Genomic DNA, 20,627 nt, shown 5'->3' with positions numbered 1-20,627 from the left:
ATTACAACCATCTACTATTTATTTTTTTTAACAAATATTCACAATAGATAGATAGGATAAACATGTTTTATAAACACTAATTATTTCCGGGGACTTCTCTTTTTAGTTTGGCATGCCAGTGATCATATTGATCACTTTTAAAATGATCCATGAACACAACATACAACCACGATCTAACACATACACGTAGGTTCAAAAATAGATATGCAGACAACTAGAGGTCCCTCCAAAGAGATTTATACAGCCCTGAGACACAACACCATCATTAAGAGAACAGATTTACTCTTCCGTTCATTCCTCCAGAGCAGCCAGCTGGCTTTCTCCCCTACTAAATCTCTCTTCTCTATATATATATAATATATGTTTAACATAACACAGAGGTAGCATTGCTTAAGAGAACAGTTCCAGATCAGACCCGGAGGGCAGAGAGGAAAAGAGAGACTAAGAATGTATAAGAAAGGAATGAAGACTGTTCTGTGTAAGTAGCCAAACTGTACAAAAAAAGGGTCATCAGGGGATTAAGGGGATTTTTTGTTACTTGAATTATTTAGATTAGGCTATAGGATAAACAATTTCAAGGTAAGGTAGACTTTGTTAAAGGAACAATACTTTTAAATATGCTATGAATATAAAGAGTAGAGTTTGTGTCTGATAAATTAAAAAAAGAGTGAAATTAATAACATTTTTGCATACCACTTCCCAAACTAAACCACACAGCATTACTACCCTTACCACGTCAAGTCAATCCTCATACAAACCACCAGGAGTGTAAAGGTGAGCATACTGTCTGCTTAACTCAAAGCAACATACACACTGATGACCGACAAAGTTTTACATACACACACACATACGGTACACACTGAACACACGTTTGTGTCCAACCTTACAGTAAATTGGATACAGTGGAATGCTATTAAATATGAATAGTTTTGCATCCTTTAACAAATCCACTAAGGATTAGCATCTAATAGTTTTAAGTACCCATAGTTATAAATAACTTGTAGGCAGAATGAGTATTTTCCTCAAAAGCAATGTATAGACTACTAGAAAATTAATCCCTCTCAATCGTCATTTATAAACCACTAGAAGTGTGTGGAAGTGTCTGTATCTGCATAGATCCTGCTCTCAGCCGATATATTCGGATCTGGCTTTGTTCAAGATGTTTCTGGGTGTTGACACAGCGAACAAAACGAAAGTGAATCTGGCAAGCACTGTAAGGGAGGAGGGGCCAACATTGAATGTTGTGTTACAAACCGCAACCAACAAATCCTACTTATTGTGCCCTAAATATTTAACAACAAAAACTCCAAGATCTAAGAGATATATATATATATATATATATATATATATATATATATATATATATATATATATATATATATATATATACAGCATTACACATTATACATGTGCGCAATTATTCACACAACCTGTAGCTGCAACCTGAAAATAGGATGTGTGCATGTTAGGCTTAGTAATCAACAAAAGGAACTGGCCTGAACAAACATACGGCCAGACGTGCAGGCAGGTGCTACCATCAGCCTCCTTTCCTCTTTCTCCAGACACACAAGCTTTGTGGCAGTTTGCAAAAGGGTCTCCTCAGGCCAAGGTCACCTCCCTGTAGACCACCACAGCTCTGCTCTGGCTTCCAGATGTTCTCTCACATACACACGCACGCACACACATACACACACACACACACACACACACACACAGACAGAAAGAGAGGGACCTCCAACAAAAATGCTGTTGGAAATTGAAAGAAACATTTGTATACTGTATGCAGACTAAGTACGGCCTATTTGCTTTGTGTGTGTGTGTGTGTGTGTGTGTGTGCGTGCGTGTGCGTGTGTGTGTGTGTGTGTGTGTAAGTGAGTCAGTGCATTTGCACTTGTTGAATAAATGAATCTATTCCTGGGTCTGTCAAGGAAATGGGGGGAGTTGAGGCGTGCCATGGATGCTGATCAGGACAGACGTGTGTGTATGTGCGTGGTGGTTTGCCGGTGGAGGAGGGCAGTGGAATCCACACCAGACCATCTATTATAATGACAGGAAGCAGGAAGTACAACCCCTTCACAGTCACATGGCCGCCAGCTGTCTTGACAACAAAAAGAGGGAAGATAGAGAAGATGATAGGGAGTGTTTGCGTCTGTGTGTGTGTGTGTGTGTGTGTGTGTGTGTGTGTGTGTGTGTGTGTGTGTGTGTGTGTGTGTGTGTGTGTGTGTGTGTGAGAGAGTTCTATACGTGTCTGACAGTCAGTTTGGATGGAGAGTGTGTAGGTGGAGTATTGTTCGTGCATTCCTACACGTGAAGATGAATAGAATATCTGCATTTGAAGCTCAATTTGACTGCAACTGCTATCCATCCAAATCTCCATCATCCTTCTCCTCCAATAGAAAACTACTGAAATCTATATGCTTTGAAATTTACAACCACCAACTTTATGCCAAATCCGGTGTCAGGACTAACCTCAATTTTCACCATATGGATGTGTTTAGTAACTGCAGCTCAGCACACATGCGCACGCCCACTTGCAGAGACACAAATATGCAGATATACATTTCCATGTATGCACGCATAACCTCACATGCAAACTCACTCATACACACACATGGACAAATACACACATTTTTCTTGTGTACCATTTTTTAGCCCAGACCAAAATCATGATGGAATGAATGACAGCTCTTCCTCTTCAAGAATCCATTATGGTAACGAAAACGTAAAACACACACATGTACATCGTTGTGTGCATACAACACACACACACACACACACACACACACACACCCACAAACACAGCAAAGCAGGCAAGAATCATCTTGGGCAACTTTCATCTGTCAGCCTTTAAATGACTCCCGGTTTACAGGCTGTGAACTGGCTAAATGAAGGAGTATCACATTCAACCACACAACAGCGACAATCATCGCAACCTGAGACCGTCTGTTGCCTCTTGTGAACTTTGGTGCCCCGCGGACTCTAATGCCGTGTTCACACCGGACGCGACGCGAATTTGCGGCGCGACCAGTTTACATGTTAAGTCAATCCACAGACGCGCTGCGGCGCGAATTGGCGAATTGGCGAATTTGCGGCGAGATAGACGCGTTGGAGGCGGCGCGAACAGAACGTTTGACCTGGGGCGAACAAAGCGAAGGACGCGGCGCGAATTCGCGTGAGTTGAATTATCCCAACTCTGGCGGAGAAATCGCGTGACGCAAAGTTGCGGCAGCCAATCAGCTTTGAGAATCAGCTTTGAGAATCAGCTTTGAGAATCAGCGTTGAGAAGCTCCGCCCGTCACCACCGCCGTCTCCCCGTTTCTGAATGAAACTGCTGCTGCTCCGCCTGAACCAGCGCCGACAGCGGCTTCATTGAGACGCTGTTGTGGGACTACGGATAATAGTATGAACCCAGACACCATGGAGTTTGATGTTCCGACATATGTGGAGTTTACACAAAAAGTATAAAGCAGAACTGGTGGTTATTTCCATGGTGGATGGCATAATCGGTATCGTTTTACGGAGATACGCGAGACGCAGTTCCTGGAGGAGTCGGTGAAATTCACCGAGCTGTGTGCGGCTACGGATGATGTTATGAACCCAAATACGAGGGCGTTTCATGATCCGACATGTTTGGGACTTCCACAACAAGTATAAAGCAGAACTAGTGGTTATTTATTCCATGGTCGATAGCGGAAATGAAAGCTTCGTCGCTTGTCTCTCACAGAGGCAAGCAACAGAGCTAAGCCACGCCCCTTTGGTCGCGCCGCGAATTCGCGTTTGGTGTGAACACCCTCTTTCTACTCGCGCGAGTAAACTTCCGCGGTGAACGCGGCGCCGCAAATTCGCGTCGCGTCCGGTGTAAACACGGCATTGAACAGCTTGAATCTTAGACTATGATATGGAGTGTCAAGAGAAGTCCCACATGCGCACACACGCGCACACAAATACTCACCTTCAGACAGGTGGGCGGTGAGAGGCGTCTGCGTCTCCTTGCAGTAAGCGACCACCTCCTTGGGAAGGAAGTCTACCTGTGTGATCTTACAGGCTCCCAGCCGCTGCATCCTGCGCCTGGGTAACAGAGACAAGATGTTCCTGTTAGTTATATTGTGCATTAACTTGATCTGTCCTATGTACAATTTACATTTGTTCCAAGGTTTAAAGCAATGAATTACATGCAGAGCCACTATCTCAATATTCAGAAGGTCACGTCATTAGAGTGGTTTACCCTTTAGATGGAATATTCAATTTGTCTATTGGTTGTAAAGTGCCATGCAGTACCAAATAAGGTGTATTGCAGTGTCCATTTTTGTCATACAGCAAACTAGAGAAGAGAAGGAAGATGTACCCGAGCTCAGAATCAGCCTGCAGCTGCAGCACAGAGGGGTCTGTGTCCCACTGCAGTGTCCTGATGTCACCAACAGGGGGAGCAAGAGAGGACATGCATGTTTACAAACAGACACGTTATAACAAATGCACAGACATTGGCACACGTGTCAGTGGAGCACCAACACATATTACCACACTTATGCACATACACACTCACCCACAGACCACTTATCTAGGGAACAGCGTATCACAGGGCTTCCCATCGAATTTCATGCAAAGATCGCACTGTTAATGGAAAGCTGTTTAGATAAAAGAAGTGGACATTGTGTGGGAGGGCTATACATAAGGGAGACATTGTATTTCATTATGCTTTAATGTACTCTATTTATATAAAGATCTCTGCTCATCTCTTGGAATTGATTTCTTGGTGTTTTGCCAGGAATCCATAGATTGAAAATACCGAAAGATTTATGGACAGAAAATGAGGAAGGTCAAAATGATTCCATTGTTTTCAGTGGGAAAACAATTTGACCTGCTGACTTTTAAATACAGGAAAGCTCTGCAGAAATCTTTGTTTGGATTTTTTTTCTTTCTACGGCATTCAAATTTATCAAATTGCTGGACGTTAATACACATTTGTGTGACATTCTGTGCCTTGATGTTTCATATGCAAACTTCTGCCACATGATGCCTTAAAGCCATGAACAATGTATCCTGCAACATGATTCCCATCTCACACCAACTGCACAACATACATCATCTATGAACTGTCTATATTCACGTGAAAAGTTTCAGCATATGAAAATCCATTTAAAATGCATTTATAAAGTTTTAGCCTGCTTGATATACATAACAATACACTTGACATGTAAAATCAACGAGTTTACCAAACATTAGGGAAATTGCTGAGGTCTTTCAGTGCATTTTCTTAGTTTATCCGCAGTAATACATTTATTTCAGTTTGGGGAGGGAGGAATAGTTAGTAGGGAAATCAAGCAACAACTGCAACCTATAGAGTATATAATAAAGTGGGCAAGTAATGGTAACTTGGATGAAATCCACCAACTGCCAAAGGATAATGCTTCCAACATCCCTACACTTTCTGATGATACCTTTTAGGGCCAGTGAACATGTCCATCAGACCCTCGGCTTGTGCCACACAGCGCCAGGTGAGAGTGGCAAGGCATTTCTTTACGCTGACAGACCGGCTGTTTTGCAGTAACAGCAATGACACTTTAAGCAGCAGATTGTCAACTCTGTGAAGGCTGAAATTACTTCTGTGGCTCAACTCATGCAAACAGAAATCGTTTGAGCTGATATTAAAGGGAGACAGTCGGGCTGCAGACAGGAAGTCACCAGAGGAGACTGGAGGAATAGAGTGGCACTGTGCTGTTTTGAGCTTAAAAATCATGATGGGAACCCATCGCTAAAACCACTTACAACACCGCGGGTGCCGCTCTGTGTTCACATCAGGGAAAGCTCTGCTAAAGAAAGGAAAGGGAGGGGGGGTTCCTGGGTTTGACGTGAAAATGCTTACCTTGAGCTCTGTGCTTGGGACTTGTTTTTAGAGAAAACTGACCTAAGAAGGGACACACACATACACAGCCACAAATGGAGAAGCTCAAAATGGCATGCCATCATCCGGGGTGGATTTGGGGGCGGGAAAAAACGTTCATTCCAGGTAGTAGCACTAACTCACCAATTTGTAAAATCCAATTTGTAAAATCTAAAAAGAAACAAAAAATCATACATAAGATAATTTATTTCTGCGAGGAACTGTATTGAGCGCCAACAACTTTTGAATCCCCAATTCCACCCCTGGCCATACCAGAACACATCACTAATGACCCCTGAGGGCATCACTTACACACTGACCTCTACGATCGGCTGCCATAAAAAGCAAATGGGAAGCGCTTGATGACCACTCTCTTCTTCACCAGAGCAGCCGTGTGCAGAACTCAAAGGTAAATAGTCGCTCCACTGGTCTGGTGTATTACAGGTGTATACGTGCATATGAATAAACGCAGGAGCATGTATGGCACATGAGCTGGTAAGCACAGTGAATGCACCTTACAGGACAGTGACAAAAAGGGAAATGCTTACATTTTGTCACTTAATACTCGTTAGGCTCCATATTCAAAATATATTCCATTTACTGGCTCACCTAAACGCTGCTTTCTGAAAGTTCACTAATGTGGTGCCTATTTGCACAGATAATATCTGTAAATTTGCATCTCTCAGTATTTTTAAACTACCAACTTCTTCGTAGGAATGACCTGAGAGTGACCTCGACATCAAACCGGACTTCTCAAGTCACGCTATGAGAAGCAACAACCTGCACAGTGGTCATCAAAACACCGGATGGCGTGACAAGCGACAGATACCACATTCAAAACAGGGAACCACAGCCTCACCACTGGTGACACCCATCCTTACCTAAACCTGTTAGGCCATCGACAAGAAAAGAAACGGAATGTGTGTCAAAAGTGACAATATGCCAACGAATATCCACAGCCCAAAGCAACTCCACATTATCATGCGTTCATGATTTATTTTTTCAAGTGTAAAACTCAAAATGTGATATGTCTTTCACATCTTTAACATTCCTTGAATAAGATTGATACTGAACTTGGACATGAAGTGTGTGAGCGGCCTACCTGCCTGCTGCTCCAGTTCCATCAGTTGAATCCTGGCTCCCCGTCTCACTAGGTGTGCTCACTGATTTGGAGGGTGACACAGGGGTCGGGACTAAATAATGAAAAAAACATGAATCTAACATTAAAGGCTGTAAAGAATGGACTGCTCAAAAGAAATTTGGATGAATTGCAACCAAGTAAAACCAGTGATGGACAAATAAAATAAATGTTAAAAAGAAAGGAGAGGAAGGGCAGGGCATCAAATACAAAGACATATTTGTACTCAGCTTTTTTTAAAGATGCATCATAAATAACCTGAGCTAATAACAGGCATAGCAGTGACCCAATTTCGAGGTGTTGAGGGTGTTGGTACAACTTTGGACCACTAGAGAACAGCGCTTCCAAAAGCTTGCTGGAAGCACTCTGGGGATTCAACCTATCGTAATCTTTGCGATTTGTGTACAGGGAAGATATTTTTGGAATAAAGTTTTTCTCAATTCACATTTCAATCACATTTCAGAGAAGAAAATCTTGTTAAATGGAGTTGTTGTAGAACTGACACATCAAAGTGATCAAATTCATCACAGTCCAACCACAAAGCACATATAAAATAATGGAATCAATTTAGAATAAAAGACTGTTATCTGATCAAACTTAATAAAATAGGCATGACAACAACGATAATAACAAACTAGGCAGAGTTAGAATTAGGGCTGCAACAACTAATCGATAAAATCGATAAAAATCGATTATCAAAAGTGTTGGCAACGAATTTCATTATCGATTCGTTGTGTCGCGCGATTATTACGCCGGGCAATAAGTCGCGGAGAAGAAAAAAAAGAGCGGAGCAGAGCAACTGGCCGCCAGCGTGTCTGAGATTGGAGTGAGACACGAGAAAAGCTGAGGTTGTGATGTTCTCAAAAATAGAAGATCTTTGACAAGTCGAGTCTTGGCCAATCAGCGTCTTCATGTTCCTCAAACTTGTTTTTAATGGAAGCTAGTCAGCTTGCTATCGCGTTAGGTTGTGTATTGTCGTTAAAGTTACGTTATGTTCCGTTACAGTTCAGTCTTGCTTGTAAAAAAAACGTAACGTGATGAAACATGCCGTCACCCCCCCGGTCTGGTTCAGTTCACGCTGTCACTCGTTAACGTTAAACCGGCACACCGGCGGATCTGGCTGCAGGTTTTTGTTTTTTTTACTCAAAGTAGAATGAAGCAAATCACGTAGTTGGGCTTAGCCAACAACGTGACGTCGTGGTCATAAGAGACCCAGAATGAAAGAGTTTAAGGAAGAGGACGCTCTATATGGAGCAGTACAGCTTCCCTCTGTCCCAGTATTTCATACATATTGATAAAGCAGGGTATGTAAATGCAGCCTCTGGAGGGATTAATTACAGTAAAAAGGGCTCACATTTGGCAGATGTAAAGCATAGATGTGTATGTTTTTAGTGTTAGTCCATTTTGTTGTTTTAATTAACAGCTCAGGGATGTTCAAGGAGCAACCTGTTTGTGCACTTTCTGAAGATGTTTTGCACTGTCACTTCTGTTTTTGAATAAAGGGTTGGAAATGAACGCTTTTTTGATAAAAACTTTTTTTTCTCCAATTAATCGAAAAAATAATCAACCGATTAATCGATTATTAAAATAATCGTTAGTTGCAGCCCTAGTTAGAATAATAATTTTCAGCACATTGCACACGTGATAGGTTGCTTGTTGCATTTCAGGTCTGCTCAAGGTCTGCTTGGTGAGTATAGTCTAATTATTAAAAGGGTTCATTGGAGATAATTGAGGTTTGGTGTAGTTTTAGAAGCATCAATGTAACGTTTACTGGAGTTATTGTGACAGTTAACTAAACCTTGCAAAGTTCAATCAAAAGAGAAAAGTAAAAGAACCTTGAAGGATAGGTTTGTTGTGTAGGGTGTAAAGATTACGTACCTAGTGGAGGCTCCGGTGAGATGCCAATACTCTGCAGCAGGGCCTCAGTCTCCCTGCGCTTTCGGTCCAAGTCTGAATTCTCTGGGGTGGCCTCTCTCTTCTGCTGGCTCTCTGACTGCTCAGGATACATAGAAATATATTAGCATGACTTAAGAGGACAACCAAAAACGTGCATGCACATTTCGATCAAAAATTCCAACACCAACCTTCTGCACCCACATAGAGGATTGAATGCGAGTATGGACACAAACACACACAACCTCAGCCTTTTAAGTGTCACGGCCTGACAAAAAGCAATCGAACACACAAAACAATACACACCAGAGTACCGTACAGTATGAGTGCCAGTTGTGTGAATTTACTCACTTTTTTTCTTACCTCTTTCTTCTTCCTCTCCTCCTCCTTTATCTTTTTTTCCTGTCTGATTTGGGCGAGGCGCTGCTTCTTGCGCTCCAGCTCTGCTTTTAAGTCACTTTTGTCCGACATGGCGTCCTTCGAGTGAGAGAAATGAACAAGAATGAGCTACGCATGGCGCTGTCATAAAGTGCTCGGGTTTCAGTATTACATGATACAGTATAAAGGAGTATAGGTTTATTAAATGAGCCTCAGCAATGATCCAGAAACCCCACTTGGGTGTGGCAGTTATACATCCATGTACAGCACATCCATAACCTTGCTAGACTACGTCAATAATACACCATACTGGGCCACATTGGTGAGATAGTAGTACTTTTTATCCTATTATAAACTATAATTAGTTCAGTGTGTGGAGGCTATATTTAGACTGACACTTCTTTCGAGTAATCTAAATAACTCAACAAACCTCTTAATGTACATTGAAATACTCTGTGATTCGTGGGAACGGTTCAAAAACTACTTCTATTGCCACAATTCACGTTTGGTACATACAGGATATACTAGTTTGATGATTTTTTTTTCTATCATAAATGTAACCTGAAGGTAGTCCGGATCCTGAAAAGGCTCACTGAGAATGCTATGATGTATCACAGGAAGGTGGGCCACCTATCTGTCTGCACCGACCCTGACCAGAGATTTAGCAAATGTGCAGATGGCACTTGACCCTGGAGGCTAAACAGCGTCTGCTAAAGCTATTTGGTACAATAGCTAAATAGGTAAATAACTAAAAGGTACAGTATAACCATGAAGGACAAAACAAATGACATAATTAAATGTGTACTCAACAAACAGCTTTTTTTTAAAACTACTAACATTGGCAGAGGAACATGCACTCGCAGCTAGCTAATCACAAACTAGACAGCATTTAAACTTAAGCTACGTCAATGCGTTTGAGGCCCTCCCGAAAATACTACAGTGAGTTCAGAGTGAATATTATTGTTTTTTTAAAGGGGATTTCTCGCAAATAACAGCATGCTGGACTGTTCTTGTAACACTCGTACCTTGTCCACTCGTGCAGATAATGACGTGTCACCCGGTGAAAGATGCTGTCTCACTGCTGCACCCAGAAAGAGAAAAGAGAAATCAACACATAGTCTATCAAACGTGGAGTCACAGTGAACCGAGGCCTCTTGGGAACCACCGGAGCGGTCGCTTAAACCTGTGTGTGTGGCTACTGGTGGCACTGGTCAAAGCAGAGCATCTCAGCGGCTGATGGCCCAGATAATACATAAAACAGGTGCGCTGCACGCCGACACATCCCTCGGAAGAGGAGGAAGATGTTGAGGAGGAGAGGAAATCCCACCTCCTTTGACGCGCACAGTCATCGTCTGGAGGCTTCTGCAACACCGCCATCTTCTGGCCGTTTGGAGAAGCGCGCTGGAGTAGACAAAAGTAACAAAAACGAAAAAAAACACTTCCGTTTTCTCGTCTCTGTCGTCTAAATCCAAAAATGGAAATACGAGAAAACCAAACTCAAAAAACGAGCCGATATTCGCTTTTGCAAATCTATTGTTTTAGAGAGACGCAAAGCAGGGCAGTTTACCGGAAGTACGAATATGTCAAAATAAAAGCATCTGACGTACCAGTCTGTCAAAATAAAACCAAAGGCAATAGAATAATTTTTGGCATTGACATAGTTTAAGTAAGGTAATTTGTTTGTGTATAATTGTTGCTGTTAGCACTAATATTTATTGTTCCACCTTATTGTACTGTTTCTAGAGTGAACACAGAGCAGAGCCTGGATGAGGAGAAGCAGATTAAAAGTGTTTACCCTTTCTACCAGTAGATGGCAGTATAGGTGTATTTAAACTATACATTTAGTTATATTTATCTGTGTCTTTGTTAATTATCTAGGAAATTATGTTTGTGTTCTCTGATATTTGATGTGTAAGGCTGATTTGCAACCTAGTTGTATACATCATGTATGTACGTGTATGTGTCATTTCTCATTTTAAAAACCAAACATTCCTATGTGGAAAAGTGAGCATGTGTTGTTCATTAATCATTCAATACAGGATTTCAGTGTGACAAATACATCAACGAGGTAGGTCAATTATATGCATGTTTAGTAAGAATAAACCAACTCTCTCTTTATTTTTCAATTGTCATTATTTATTGCTTAGTAAACAACCCTTTCCAGAGCTCTTTTCCACATAAAAAAAGACAAGGATATACTTCCTTGTAGGTGTGCGCTTTTACTACATTTACATTATACAATTATTAGGGGTAACGTTTGTGTCGTATGTGCACCATTTAAAGATAGAGCAATCTTCCTCATATACATCCTGTTGTAACTGCGTTAACTCTCCAAAAGTAAATGAGACATTCTGCTCTTGGTCTTCCAATGCATTATTTGCATTTTTGCACTCTCCTATTGTTTGTTGTTGCTGTTATTTTTATTTACACCTCACACACTTAATATGCACATACATACTTGCACTCTTGCACTTCTACTGTTAAAGTTAATTTAATTCCTAAATTAATACTCTGTTCTTCTTTCTTTCATCCAGCTATTTTATTTTATTGTTATTTTTTATCTTTATTTATTTTTATTTATTAGTATTATTATTGTATATATCTTATATATCTTTCATCCCTGTTCGTTTTTATATCTTATCTTATTTTCTGTGTAAATAGCTGCTACTCGACACGAAATTTCCCCTTGGGGATTAATAAAGTATATATTCATTCATTCGTTCATAACTTAAATGCCTGGTTTCTGTTTTTCATATTTATTGTTCTCCATGACACTGCCTTTCTCTTTGTTGTGCTTTTTCTCTCAGTGGTGGCCGCGTTACCATTGAGTTGATACTCCCTTGAATTTCTCCCACTCAGTTCCCCCACACATCCCCATTTCCCACTTCTGTTTACCCCAGTCAACTATCAGTGTGAGTGTTTATTTGCCATAAGACTAAATAATAGTCACTACCTCCGGTTCGTTCTGAGTATAGCCTACTTTCCAGTCCCAAGCTGGAGAAAAAAAAGATGTAAAAGCCAACAAAAACACAAACTCTTTTCTGTGTACAGGCATCTATCCTTGCTCTGACTTTCCCTGCTGTGTTTTCAAGCTCCACTTCCTCCGCCACATCCTCCCCCAGTCCAGGCAAATCCTGGCGCCCATTGGTTGCTGCTCACGTCAATCGCTCCTCCGTCCCGCCCAACAACAACACGCAGCGCTCACTGTTGCGTTTGAAGGGCAGACGATCGGCTTGTCGGGAGGCAAGGACGCTGCTCGAGAGAGAAAAACAATGATGGGGAACTCCTAACCAGCATCTTTGAGTATGCTCATCTAACGAAGGGGTCGTCGCACCACTGCAGCCACGCGAGCTGACGGTCGGCACACTGCAGCGAGCTGCAGAAAGAGAGAACAGTTTGTCCCCTAAACACTGACGGGTCTGGAGAGGACAGGCAAAATGAAGTTTGCTCAGTTTTTGCTGAAAAGCGGCTCTGTCGCAGGGATACCAAAACAAGTGGAGAGGTTCGCTAAGTTCTCCCCCTCGCCCTTGTCTATGAAGCAATTTATTGACTTTGGTAAGTGTTCTCGAGGAGGATCGGTCTTGTTGGCATGTTATGTAATTCTTTAGCACACTCACAAGGCAATGTTGCTCAACTCCTGGCCGCTTGTCATTGTCGGGCAACTGCAGTGTGCATACTAGCAGAGTACACATGGGGGTCGAGGACTCACGTTAGTGCTCCCCTTTGCAAAATATAGATATACATGCAGATCTTTTCATTTCATGTGACACTTTAGGTTCAGATCACGTCCACTGATCCCATCCTGGACTGATGTCCTTTACATGTTGATGTTTAGGAAAAGGTCACTGTTATTATTTTTGTGATTGGTTGGGGTCAAAGGGTGGATGTTTACTGGGTGTCTCTGTCCCCTCCTGTGACTGCAGGCTCGGCCAATGCCTGTGAGAAGACCTCGTTTGTGTTCCTGCGGCAGGAGCTTCCTGTCAGACTGGCCAACATCATGAAGGAAATAGATTTCCTCCCCGACAAGCTCCTCGGCACTCCATCCCTAAAGCTCCTCATCAGCTGGTGGGATCTCTTGCCTGCATTACGTCATATCTTTCTCTATGATTAGTCAATAAGTCTTCCTGCACATCTCTGCATTATGAGAAGGACAATAGGGCATGTCTGTTGTTTATGTTCAGGCTTCCCAGGTTATATAAGGGCGAACATTGTTCTTGTTTCGGCAGGGGGTCGTTATGACCCAGTAGTGTCTGGGTTATTTAAGTCCTTTTTTTGTATTTCAGACTTTGAATATTTGGCTTCAAATACAAAACAGATCCAATCCTGCAATGTGTCCTCCTTGAATGAAAACGTTGTTGTTGACAGATGTTATGCAAGGATTTGTCACTGTCTCGGCCCTAATCCATGCTGTTTGTTGTTGTCTGTGCACCCAGTGGCTGGATGCCATTGATCTGGGAGCACATATGTGAATAGATAGACAAATGCACTGGCTGTCTTGTAGGTTTGCTATTCTTGTAATATACCATGATATATTATGTATACGCTCCAAATACAGGTCGTATCACAAAGATGCAGCACCGATTTTCCGTTTTTAGCTGTTCGCAGAATAACTGTAATCAATTTGACTTGGAGATTGTTTTTCCCATCGTAGTTGCTACTTCCTGATATCACCATGTCAACTTTAACCTAGCCTGTTTATTTTGTTTGCACAAGTCTTGTTAAGTAACTGTAACAATCACTGCACCCCAGACCTTTACATAAGACCCACAGCAGTGTTTGTGTTTGGCCATGCACCTCCGTGACGCTGACTTTATTTTCTGTCTGCTACAGAGGTCGTTAAATTGGCAGCAAACGTTGATCTGTCCCTTGTTAATGTTGTTGACGAAGGGAGAGAGGTCAGGCCTTGCTGTGTTCAAGCAGGCTGGTGAAAATACAAGTCTTCAAAAAGTCTATTTTTAAGATGCACATCCCTTTGAAGGATGGGTCATGATCCAAAGTGAGACAGCTGAAGGTCAGTTGAGGGTCAAATGGAGCATGTAGAAACTATAGCCAACCACACTGCTGTTCACCTTTCACCCAGTTTCTCTCCTGGGTGTGTGAGTCACTGAGCTCAGCACTTCAGTTCTGCATCCACTGGCCAACATATACAGTCTATGTTAAAACAAGCAACTATTGTCTCAAGAGGACAGAGTTATTCTAATCATGTGAAAATGCTCTAAGCTTAATTACACAGTTGTTAAACTAGTTAATATCTTTTTTTTGGTATCATGTCTTGTCTAACAGAAGTTCACTGCTTGCTAAGTAGTTTTTAATGCGTTCACTTAATGTAGCCCAATCACCATTTTGATGCACAGTAAATTAACTGGTATGTTTCTGTATTTTCTTTTGTAAAATCCATTATTTTGTGTCCACCAGGTATTCCCAGAGTTTGTTGGAGATTGTAGATTTCTTAGAGAAGGATCCAGATGATAAGGATGTCCTGACAAAGTAAGTCATTTAAAGATGCTTTCTACTGCATACATATTTCTACTGTAAACCATAAAGGCATTCAATTCAAAATTCAGAGCAGTGGGGTACACACACAGGCACTATGCACCAAAAGGCTTGCAAGTGCAGAGAAGCAGATTACATTACACACACAGAGAGGAAAAGCAACTTTATTCTCTGCTCAGGTGGACCAATATTACTCCACCATGTCTTTACTTTGCAAAAAAGTTGGTGGCCGCTTTATTAATGCTGTGAATGTCATACAGAAAATATTAATATCCCTGTCTAGTTGTTTTGTAGCGGTTACCGATCCAGTTTGTCACATTCTTCAGGATCTGTCTGATCAATCCAATAATTCTGTAATTACTTGGGAAATGTCAATTTTGGACCTCATGTTGCAAAGTTAAGATCATACATCATACAGATCCTGAAGGCCACTGTCAGACTTGAAGATGATTAGTTACAGCTTCATTAAATTCATTCGCCACTGCCTTGCAAACATGCACCATGTTACAAATAAAAGAGGAACTCTTCATGCAGTTCAGCAACAGCAATCATTTGTTTAATCTGTAGCAATAGATCTTGTTCAACACATAATACAACATCTGTATCTTGTGTGCAGACTTTTTTATCAGGTCTAATCTGTTAGAACAAATTTAACCGCTTTCGAATGGGGTTTCTTTAAATTCATGATCGAGTTATTAATACGTTATATTGAGCACGGTTGCATCCACCATTAGACATTTTAGCACTGTTAACAGTATAGTTTACCTGTTTGTTGGAAGTAGCTCTAAGCTACGGAACATGTTTGTTGGAAGATTGCCTTGTTATTACTTGTTACTAAAACCTCAACCCCGTCGTGTTTTTGCCTTCAGCTTTACGCAGACTCTGGTGAACGTCCGTAATCGGCACAACAACGTGGTGCCCACCATGGCACAGGGTGTGGTGGAGTACAAGGACGCCTTTGGCGTGGACCCCGTCACCAACCAGAACGTTCAGTACTTCCTGGATCGCTTCTACATGAGCCGCATCTCCACACGCATGCTCATGAACCAGCACAGTCAGTATTGCACTCTGTCATTGACTGTGAGTTAATCAATCACAGTTGCTCACACTCAAAGCTCATGTCATTAAATTAAACTCAATAAAGTGCTGATAATGTTTAAGAGCTAGCAGTTTAAAATGTCACAGGACATTTTGTCCTTTTTTAATGTGATTACGTCTGATCTCCTCTTTAATATTTAAAGCTGTAGAAAAGACACCCAACCTACCTTGATATTTTGTGATTAGTTGTATTCCACTGAATGATACAAGAGTGTGAGCGGCTGTCAGCAATAAGTTTCCAACGGCAAATAACTTACTCGAACTTCATATTTGACTGAATGTTCACAAATGTACAACATCTCTGGACAGTGAATTGTGTATATGTTTAGTCACACACATTTATTGCATTTTGTCCTGTAGCATTAATCTTTGATGGCAGTGTGAACCCAGCCCATCCTAAACATATTGGCAGCATCGACCCCAGCTGTGACGTTGTGGAGGTAATAAAAGGTAATGAACGACTTCCCTCAGCTCCAACACTGTTGTCCACGCACAGACAGACACACACACACACACACACACACACACACACACACACACACACACACACACACACACACGCTATAGATGTGTTATCTATTTTCCACCACTCTGTTTGTAAGGATTTATGACTGTTTGACCATTTATTATTTCATATTTCTAGAGTAAGTACAAACAATGGGAAGTGAAAGCATGTCATCATGATGGACATGACCTCTTCTGAATATTAGTGTACAAATACACTGGTTCACTAAAAGATGGAAACCATGATGGCATCTAATATTGTTCTCCATTTCTCACAGTGAAAAGTAACCACAGCTGATTTATTTTTCTTTCACTTTCTAGATGCCTATGAGGCTTCAAAGATGCTTTGTGAGCAATATTACCTGACCTCTCCTGACATGGAGATCACCGAGGTCAATTGTAAGTCTTACAAAACAACCACATGTTACATTTTTCTTTTATCTGCACCATTTTTTTAAAATGTACTCTTGTATCTTTGTTGTTTCACCTGGGTAGTTTCTGCTATAGCAGTCTGTGTGAGAGGAGAGTTTCACTGGTGTGCTCTTGAAGTTGAACTGAACCGCCCAGTATGAGAATCAATCTTTGTTGGTTCAAGTGAAGCCCTTTGAGTCTGTGTCCTGTTCGCTGAGTCTGCTAAGAGCTAATGCAGCATCAGACATTTCTCACTTTAAACAATTATCTACAGATGAACAACCTAAAACAGAAATAGACCAGAACAATATTTTATTTTTGTATTATATTTTATTACTCATACATATTGTTCATATATCTGGGGTTGAATGACATTAACAACTGGGTTGTATGCTTACATGCATACAATTATACTGTATACATAATATAATATGTATTTTAGTACAATACATGTTACAGAATATCAGTCAGAACACGTACCAGAGTTTTGAATACAAACTGTCCCTAGATATTATAAATCAAAATGATGAATGAAGTTCCTTGCTTAATTTTGGAAGAGTGGCTTTACATTTCATCTTTCTCCCACTGATGTTGAAAAGGTCTGTCTTGTCTTATATCAGATTTAATATGTTGCTTTATAAAGCAGGTCATTGTCCCAAATGTCTGCACTCACCCACTGGCGTGCAGTCCGGATGTCTGGGTTTTAGATTTGTCATAGTTGACAGTGCCACTGTTAGAGTTGTTTCCCCCTCATATGATCAGTATTATACTTTTTTTTTACAGCCAAAAACCCTGACCAACCCCTCCACATTGTCTATGTGCCATCCCATCTCTACCATATGCTGTTTGAGCTTTTCAAGGTACAGTACCAAACAAGCCTGAAAACCAGACGTATGCTGTTCCTCACCACGTGTCTGCTCGCTCATTTTGTCATCCTTTTTTCATTCTCTCTGTCAGAACGCCATGAGAGCTACAGTAGAGACCCACGAGACGAGCCTAACGTTGCCCCCGATCAAAGTGCGAGTCTCACTGGGAACTGAAGACCTCACTATCAAGGTAGATTAGTACAGAATCTGTATGAACACAGGGATACACCAGAGTTAAGATTATACTAACAAACAAGTGTTGTTGGCACTGTTGACACTGTTTAGATTCCATTCAAATGGCAAATGATGAAGAGCTAACAGTATAACAATATAACATACCTCCCCTTTATTTTTAGATGTCTGACAGAGGAGGCGGAGTCCCTCTGAGAAAGATTGAGCGTCTGTTCAGCTACATGTATTCCACGGCTCCGAGTCCAGTCCACGAAGACAACTCTCGCAATGCACCACTGGTGAGGCTAACAGTGTCTTCAGTGTTGATGAGTGTCTTAGTCAGGACACAGTATGCTATAAGACTCCAAACTTGGGTTTGCTTTTTAACTAGGATTGAAAGTCAACCAGATGGTACATCTTCCTGTTCTAATTGGAGACTCACACAACTGAGCATGTTGCAAATTAGCTTATTACAAAGAGGATTGCAGTCAAGATTAAACTTTGACCAATAGATAAACTGTAGACCTGTTTACAACACAAACGCTCCACAGTATCCACTCTGTTTTAAATGTCATTTTGTGGCTGGCCCAGATAGGCTCATCTGTATTGATACTGTGACCGTTATTTTTCCGTCAGGCTGGTTTTGGCTATGGCCTGCCCATCTCTCGTCTGTATGCCAAGTACTTCCAGGGAGACCTTCAGCTCTACTCTATGGAGGGTTACGGCACCTCAGCTGTCGTATACTTGAAGGTGGGAACTTCACTACATCTATACACACCTTAAAAACAACCTTCAAAGCCAAGTTGGTGGAGAGTTCAAATATAGATGTGCTGTCAACCACACAGACTGCATTGACTGAGTGCTGGCAGATGTAAAGTAACTATGTAAAACAGTCAATGCACAACTAATGTGTGTCATGTTGTGAGTTATAAATCACCAGCTGTTCCATGTCACGAGACCTTTGCTGTCTCTACTTAAACCAGTAAATCAAGCACTGAGAGACGACCTGGATCTGACTCGCATTCATGCAGATGTGTCTGTGCCATTAGGATGCAGACTAATAACTTGCCTTCTGTTCTGTATCACAGGCCTTGTCCTCAGAGTCAGTGGAGAGACTTCCTGTTTTCAACAAGTCCGCCTTGCGGCATTACCAGACAAGCATAGAGGCTGACGACTGGTGCATGCCCAGCAAGGATCCAAAGAAACTGGGCAATTCCAAGAGGATTCTGTAATGGTGAACAAAAGTGAAAGACACTTATATAGTTTAAATTAAAGGATCATTGAATTAAAAAGAAAAAGGTCCATCTTGGAAGAAATGGAAAAACCTGTACTGTAGTGGGGGAAGGCACAAAGGCTTCCAGCATGCTACTGGACCTGGACTTGAGTACGTGGAATGTGGATTAATTTTTCACAGAGAGAAGCTTAGGTGCAAAAAAATGCTTGCTGTTGGTGTCAAGAACCAGATAAATGCACCAAAATAGTTGTACTGTAATACTACCAGCCTCAAGGCGTTTTAATATAATTATATTGTACGATGATTACAGGCTGCTAATGGTAATCTTCTTTTGCCACACTCACTTTTTAGTTATAATAACCTAGTTATACTTTGTAAGTCAGCATACCGTTTGTGTTTATCTCTTTTTTTTTCTTTCAAAGATGATCATTTCAGAATCGTAAGACTGGCAAATGGTCTTTGTTTAATCCAATTACCGGGAAAAGTTTTCCTTTTTTTTTTGTATTAGATTAAATGTTTATCATGGCCTCAAAAAACCCAGCCGAAGCCAGCTTTGGTGGGGTCATTTGAGTTAAACAGAACTGGAACACATTCAACAGCTCCAGCATCGACACAAAGCATCGACACAAAGGGCATTTCAGAAACACTTTAAGAAGAATTTGCACTTGTTATGTGTGGTGTAAAATCCCATCAATGTAAAATCAATTTCATTTCAGTCCTTTAGCTTCTTCTATATGTGATGTTACCATGATTGATGGATGTTGAGTTCCACATGGCAAAATGAGAATGTGCCTTTCTGGAGAAGTTTAATGGCTAAAAGTATTGCAACATATTTTAAATGAATACGTATGGTTGAACTGTGAATAATTATATTTGAACTGTAAAACTGCCAAATTAACCTTGACCTCCACAATAAGAATTTTCCCTTGTTGAAACAGAACTGAAATACAAACTTTTTAAACCTTTTCCAAGAAAGTTTTCAGTGTTTTCAAAGAGAAACTGTCTAGAATTGCACTGTCATTTGATAATATCAAGTGTTTTATAATAATGCATGTGTTGAACATTTACATTTCTTACTTCAGAGGCTGTGGCCTGCGTGAAATGTTGAACTACAGAAAACTGTATTTGAGCTTCCTGGGATGATACACGCACACACACACACACACACACACACACACACACACACACACACACACACACACACACACACACACACACACACAGAGTTAAGAGTTGCAGACACATACGTATGAACATCTCAGACATGATCAGACAATACTATGCAAGCTGTATTAATCTAACAGATATTTTGTTTTCTTTATCTAACAATTTCACATAATCCATCGGTTAGCGGTCATACACTGTATTTCTGCATACGCTGTACTTCTCAAATATTTTTTCACCAATTTTGTAGCATTTAGAATTGCCTTGAGATCTTGTTGATTAAAATATGAACTCACTAACTTTAGATTTTCATGATTTGTAAACCGTCTCTGCACCAACAAACACGTTGCATATTATACTGTTTGAACATCACTCTCCATGGCCATGTGGCCACAG

General features: G+C 41.0%; 2 protein-coding genes across 2 annotated transcripts in view; one reads left to right on the top strand and one right to left on the bottom strand.

Moving 5' to 3' along the window:
- dync1i1a (dynein cytoplasmic 1 intermediate chain 1a) overlaps positions 1-9,383 on the bottom strand; it is a gene marked incomplete at both ends in the record, with an annotated part of 50,124 nt that extends 40,741 nt beyond the window's left edge. The window contains 6 exons of the mRNA XM_079232226.1: positions 3,953-4,068; positions 4,346-4,405; positions 5,864-5,905; positions 6,984-7,074; positions 8,898-9,015; positions 9,276-9,383. Coding sequence (XP_079088352.1) covers positions 3,953-4,068; positions 4,346-4,405; positions 5,864-5,905; positions 6,984-7,074; positions 8,898-9,015; positions 9,276-9,383 — 535 coding nt within the window. The remainder of the gene's footprint in view (positions 1-3,952; positions 4,069-4,345; positions 4,406-5,863; positions 5,906-6,983; positions 7,075-8,897; positions 9,016-9,275) is intronic.
- Positions 9,384-12,726: 3,343 nt separating this feature from the next.
- pdk4 (pyruvate dehydrogenase kinase, isozyme 4) lies at positions 12,727-20,032 on the top strand. Its single transcript, XM_079231602.1, has 11 exons — positions 12,727-12,845; positions 13,214-13,355; positions 14,706-14,777; positions 15,653-15,837; positions 16,242-16,331; positions 16,707-16,784; positions 17,580-17,656; positions 17,754-17,852; positions 18,019-18,132; positions 18,470-18,583; positions 18,922-20,032. The coding sequence occupies exons 1-11, from the start codon at positions 12,728-12,730 to the stop codon at positions 19,063-19,065; spliced, it is 1,233 nt and encodes a 410-aa protein (XP_079087728.1). The 5' UTR covers position 12,727; the 3' UTR covers positions 19,066-20,032.
- The last annotated feature ends 595 nt before the right edge of the window (positions 20,033-20,627 follow it).

This window comes from Taurulus bubalis (assembly GCF_910589615.1).
Source record: "Taurulus bubalis genome assembly, chromosome: 16".
Taxonomy (NCBI): domain Eukaryota; kingdom Metazoa; phylum Chordata; class Actinopteri; order Perciformes; family Cottidae; genus Taurulus; species Taurulus bubalis.
Note: the sequence above shows the minus strand (reverse complement) of the source record. Positions and strands in the feature narration are given on the sequence as shown.